The sequence below is a fragment of the Octodon degus genome, unplaced genomic scaffold (assembly GCF_000260255.1).
Source record: "Octodon degus isolate 3935 unplaced genomic scaffold, OctDeg1.0 scaffold00024, whole genome shotgun sequence".
NCBI classification, from domain to species: Eukaryota; Metazoa; Chordata; class Mammalia; order Rodentia; family Octodontidae; genus Octodon; species Octodon degus.
This window is the reverse complement of record NW_004524600.1, coordinates 4,972,341-4,978,307: the sequence shown is the minus strand read 5'-3', so window position 1 is coordinate 4,978,307 and position 5,967 is coordinate 4,972,341. Positions and strand designations below refer to the sequence as shown.

The following is a 5,967-nucleotide window of genomic DNA, read 5'->3' as shown; positions in this document are numbered from 1 at the left end:
TATTATTATTATTATTATTGTGGTACTAGGGATTGAACTAAGGACCTTGCACTTGCCAGGCAAGCAAGCACTTATTCCACTGAGCTACCTCCCCAGCTTCTATGAGAAATTATTAGTTCTCTTGTCAGCCCCAACTAGTTCAGCAGAAATTCCAGAATGCTACCCTATATTAGAAGGCAGTTGCAATGCCCAGTCTTGGCCCTTTCAAACCCCTTAATGTTGGCCATGACAGTGAGGTAGACACTGGATCCTGAGGAGTGGAAGAGGTGGGACACAACGGAATGCACAATACCTGGTGTCAGCAGTCCAAGCTCAGCACTCAAGGCACAAAGGAGCTGTGGGAGGGGACACTGAGAGACACAAGGCCTCGGAGAGAAAGTACAGCCAGAAAGAGCGAGATGGGAAGGAGAAGACTCGCAGGGACTTTTAAAGAGGGTGGTGGGGCTGGTGAGATGGCTCAGTGGTCTAAAGCACTTACTTAGAACAAGCTTAGCAAAGCACAGGGACCGTGGTTCAATCCCCCAGCACCACATGCCAGCCAGCCCCGCCCCCTGGTGGGCTGAGCTGGTCACACACACACACACACACACACACACACACACACACAAATAAATAAAATTTAAAAAAAAATAAAAAAAAAATAAAGAGGGTGGTAAGCCCCCACTAAAGCCAGCAGGGATTGGACACTGAATCTCTACAGAGGGTTATGGTTCTAGAGGTTCTTACCACCCAGACTAGAAGAAACAGGGAGTACAGAAGCCATCAGATCAGGACGTACCCTGTGAGGGAGGCTGGGACTGCCAGGTACTGCCCAGGTATCCCCAGGTGCAGTGCAACACGAAGGCTTCCTGTGCTACCTTCTTTGTTCTGCAACCGCCCGCCCCTCTGCCACATGTGGTAGCACAGGTGTGGGAAGGTCCTCACACCCAGAAAGGACACCAAAGGCAGCCAGGGCTTAGGCAGCTATGCCCTTCAGAGAAGCCATTTCTGTCTTGCCAAATTTAGACAGACTCCGGTATGCCAATACCTTCTAATTAATTTGTTCACTGCATGTGATTACATTAAAGTAAGTACCTGTAATACAGATTTAGGCTGCATTAAACATACTAATTCCAAGCCAGGTGTGGTGGCACACAAACCCTCGTCCCAGCACTCTGGGAGGCGAAGGGAGGTAGATCAAAATTTGAGCCCGGCCTGGACAACTTTAGCAACTTAAGGATAACCTCTCTCAAAATAAAAAAGGAATGGGAATGTAGGTCAGCTTGAAGGCCTTGGGTTAAAGCCCCAATACTGCAAGAAAAACCAAAACAACATACAAAAACAAACAAAGCGATTCCAGTGAAAACTGCTAGCCATTCTGACACTGGGCCAGGGACAAACTGTGCCCTCGGGCTCATCTGGTCAGGGAGAGGACACTGTGCTTCAGCCTGTAGGATGTCTGTGGTCAGTCTGAGAGGGCCACACAAGCCCATGTCTTGCTTTCAGCTCCATCTGAGGAAGTGAGGCTCTGAGAGAGCAGAGGGATTCCTGCCCCCAGTTGCTGGTTGTTTAGAACATCCTAGAAGCTCAAAGTTTGCGTGGGTGAACAAACAGTCCCAAGTACTGTTCCAAATGTGCAGAAACGATTAGGGAGAGGTAGAGAAGAGGAGGATTCAGAGAAAGAGGCTGACAGACAGAAGTTGAGATAAATGGAGACCAAGGCAGAGAGACAGAGAGAATATACCCACTTCCATTACTGCAGACCATCTAAATCCTACAAGGGGCTGGGGAGATGGCTCAATGGAATAAGCACTTCCCTGGCAAGCACAGTGTCCTGAGTTCAATCCCCGGTTCCGCCAATAAATAAATAATAAATAAGTAAATAAATCCTACAACAAGAACAAGGTGGTTGCTGTGCTTTTGTGAGGATGAGTCTTACTTTAACCAGTTATTTGGAGCACAATAACAGCATTTCCAGCATTTACTGATGAGAACATTAAATACACACACACACACACACACACACACACACACACACACTTAGTGTTTGTGTAAACGATTAGATCTCAAATGCCCCAAAGTATCAAGTGTTCACAAGCATTTTTTTTTTCTTGCAGAACCGGGGATTGAACTCAGGCCCTTGTGCTTGCCAGGGAAGTGCTTATTCCACTGAGCCATCTCTCCGACCCCTCACAGGCATTTTTGGAAGGTAATTAAACCACAGGAGTGCTACACTGATTGAAGGATTGATCTACCAATGAGTTCATAGTTGAATGTGTTGCTATAAGGTGGGCACGGTCACAGGAGGAAAGTCACAGGGGATGAGCCACAATGGTTGATTCTCAACCCTGATTCCTCCCCTCTCTGCTCTTGACCACTATAGGCCAAGCAGCTGTCCTGTAGCCTGTGATGGGCTGACCCCTTTGAAGGTCTGAGTCAAAACAAATCTCTCCCCTAAATTGCAAGTATCTAGGACTGCATCCCGATGATGGGAAAGGGACTAATATAGCTTGCTATGTCTTCCTCAGGTGCTCTATTGGGCATAGTGTCACTCAGTCCTTAAAAGACACCTATCAGGTAGCACTAGGGTCCCCCCACTGACAGAGGTAGAAACAGTTGGAGTATTCAGGTTAATTACAGGTTCCGGATTATTCTGATGACAAGATCAGGGACTCTACCCACTGGTTCTATGTTTGTACCAGTGTTTCCTTCCCAGCAAAGTTCCTTCCTCAAAAATACAGAGCTCCTGTGGCTAGGCTCTAATTTTAAACTTATTTAACAAAGAAAGATACTTTTCCAAGCTACCTAGGAAGCTATATGTTTCTCTCCTCTCCTAAGGCAAAGCAACATTTATCTATTGTGTCTGGGAGGTGCTACCCCAAAGCCATTTCTACCAGGAAGGGAAGCCACATATTCTAACACTGGTTTTTAGCACATTGCTATACTTTTCCCTTGCTGCAAAGTGTATCAGTCTTTCAGTAAAAAATTTCTCTCTAAAAATAAACTAGTAGCAAACTCTGCAATTACACTTCCCTGTGGGAGGCATGTGCTTTCCACTATTCTCCTGAATGTGTAAGTCCAATTTGCTGGCCTGCTCATCGGTCAGGCCAGAGACCCAAGTGTTGTGCAATTAACTGAAAAACCAAAGTTATGTAGGTCTGAATAATTGTGTGAGTTTTTAGGGAGTCCATGAGCAGCATGCTTCTTGAGAGGTGCTAGGTTGCCCTTGTGACTTTGCTTTCTCCAAAATGTCCTCCCCTGACTCTTGGATATTCTAGATTCATGGTTGTTGTATTTTATATGTGAGGGCAGCACCTTAAACAGGTTTACTATGGCAGAAGCCCACCAGCAAGAGGAGAAAGTATATATAATTTTGGCAAGGAGTTCGTACGTCTAATTCATTGGGGTTCTTTAATAGACATATACACCTATGGTGGGAACAAATTGTAAGTAATGGTGTGAAATTTTCAAAAGCATTTGACAATCATCCAGGAGGAAATGCTGAACAATGGGGCACTCTAATATGGAAAAGAAAGGTTTTTGTAGTATGATTAGGAATTTAGCCTAGAGAAAGGAAACAGAGGATTGGGATCAGCTAATGCAAGTGAGTAAGTGGAAACAGGGGTGTTTAGAAGTGGATAAAAATGTTTATAAATGATAAAAAAAAGGATGCACTCAGTAAACACTTTTGGCTAGTAGATAACAACTCCTTATTAGGTCCGCAGGGGTGAGTATGCAAAGTTAACAAACCAGTTTGTGGAAATAAGTATTCTAATTCATCATATGGGAGCCCTGGAGCTCAAAATGATAATCCATGAAAGGGCTTTGAGAATTCCTACAGATTGTTCCCCTGAAGATATTTAGGCCACTGTGCTGCTTAAAAGTGTCCGCAAGATAGGTATGATTTGGCTACAGAGGCTGCTGTTGCTATGAATGGCTCCAAATGAAACCAAGTCTGTCACATGTTCATGCAGAAATCTAGGCCCCACAGGGGGAATCTGCTGGAGTTTTGCTCCCCTACCTGCAGAGGGCTAGTGTGTATAATGGAACTGTCCATAGAAAGCCACTCAAAGACATCAAGATAGCAAAAGTAGTAACAGTTGTAGCAGTTAACAATTAGGAGTCATTTGCCGTAAGTCAGATGCTATTTTGAGTGATTTTCAGGTATTTACATCTTTAGTCTCTCATCTGTTCTACAAGGTAAGCATTGTTATCAACCTCACAGTACAGACAGGAAAACTGAGGCACAGACAGTCTAAGTAGCTTGTTTAAGTGACACAGTGAGCATGGGACCAGGCCATGCAATGCCACGTCTTAGACTTTTAACTGGAGGCTCCAATTACATGTGAAAGATGGAACACAATTCCATGCTGTTCCACTGGGGAGGCAAAAACTAAAAGCAATCTCAGCTGATGAAACCAAGAGAAAAATTGTTGGGGAAAACACAGCCTTTGTACCAAATTATGGATTATTAAAAGGTTAGGCTAAAATAATTTAAGGCAAATCAAAGTCTACCTGGTAGACCACAGAGTACAATAAACTCTATTTTTTTTCAAGAAGAATTGAAACTTCAAATTCTCATACTCAAGGAGAGAGTTGGAAATCTGTAAGATGGCTTAAGAGAAGCTGGGTTTGTTCTGAAGTATATTCTTAACCCCTGAAGTCTGGGCTAGCCGAGGACTTCATGTTTATTCAGCCAGGAATATCTTTGCTCTCGTCCACCAGAAGTCAGGCGAGGAGCTCCAGCCTGGGGAGGATGGATGGCAGTGGTTCTTGGCCTGAGGAACAGGAAGGCGTTGCTGACTTATTCCAGGCATTCTGAGACCCAAACTAGTTAGAGAAGTCCCATGTGGGTCAATAGTAAGACCAAGACTTACTCCTGAGGACCTCTGGGCCATCTCCTATTTTCCCTTTGTCCTTGAGAAAGCCAGCACAGAGCAGGGGGCCTGGTGGTCTCTGAGAAGAACAAAGATTTAACTCTAGTCTCCAGAAGTGGTTTCTGTCTCTGCCTCTTTTCCTCACCTTTGAATCTGATGTCTCCAGGGGTGAGGAGTCAAGAGAACGGCTTTACCTGGGGATGGTCAACCTCAGGCAATGTAGGGACCTAGAGATATGGTTTTATTTTATATGGCTCCTGACCTGACATCCCCAGTAAAAAAGACCCTTCACCTTGGTGCTTAGGAGAAGACCTAGCACAGTGTAGGATGTAAACAATGAAAAAACTAGGAGAGTGAATGGTACCTCTGGGCCTGGTGAGGGGATCAGTAGCAATAGGCCAACATATAGAAACACTGACCATTGCGGAGTCTTTCAACTGGTAGGATTAAAGAGCAGTACACTCACTCCTTAGTACAGAGCTTCATCAGAGCAACTCCACTACCCACCCTCCAGGGCTGAGACCCTACTCACCTACGCAGTTATCACACAGGCTGCAGTGGGAGGCGCGAGGAGGCCGGAAAATCTTGCAGGTGAAACAGTACTTAAGTTTCACTGTCTGGCCATTGATGATGACTTCTTTGGTTCTGGGAGGCGGGCGGTACCCCCCTGAACTAGTGCCATTTGCGATATCTGGAGAGGAGAAAGAGAGCACATGCCCTTTAGATTGTGGCCCCTGCTTTGTGGCCCCGTGGCCATCCCCATGGGCCCTGTCTGCCTGGAGTCTGCTCTCCTAGTAGAGCCAGCACAACTGTCTGCGAGCCCATCTGACCCTTGATGTGCTACATGGATGCCACTGCAGGCTGGCTGTCCCACATGGGCTGTCCCCTGCATGCATGCTGCCAACCAGCACTCTGTATTGTACTATATTGTTGTGTAACTGCAGGGCAGCAGGGACTGCATCTACATATGTGAATGAAGGCAGGGCCCAGGTGACTGCTCTGGCCACTGGCCTATGAACACGTGTGACCTTACTCCCCTGCGGAGGACTCAGTGAAGCCCCACCTGCTTCTTCTCTCCCTCATGAGTATGGGCACAGGAAACACCAAGGGC

General features: G+C 45.9%; 1 protein-coding gene across 3 annotated transcripts in view; it reads right to left on the bottom strand.

The window, feature by feature from the left end:
- The window catches only part of Zdhhc14 (zinc finger DHHC-type containing 14), a 373,515-nt gene that overhangs the window by 127,951 nt on the left and 239,597 nt on the right, over positions 1-5,967 (bottom strand). For all 3 annotated transcript variants that reach the window (XM_023712172.1, XM_004628504.3, XM_023712171.1), the window contains exon 3: positions 5,389-5,547. In XM_023712172.1, coding sequence (XP_023567940.1) covers positions 5,389-5,547 — 159 coding nt within the window. The remainder of the gene's footprint in view (positions 1-5,388; positions 5,548-5,967) is intronic.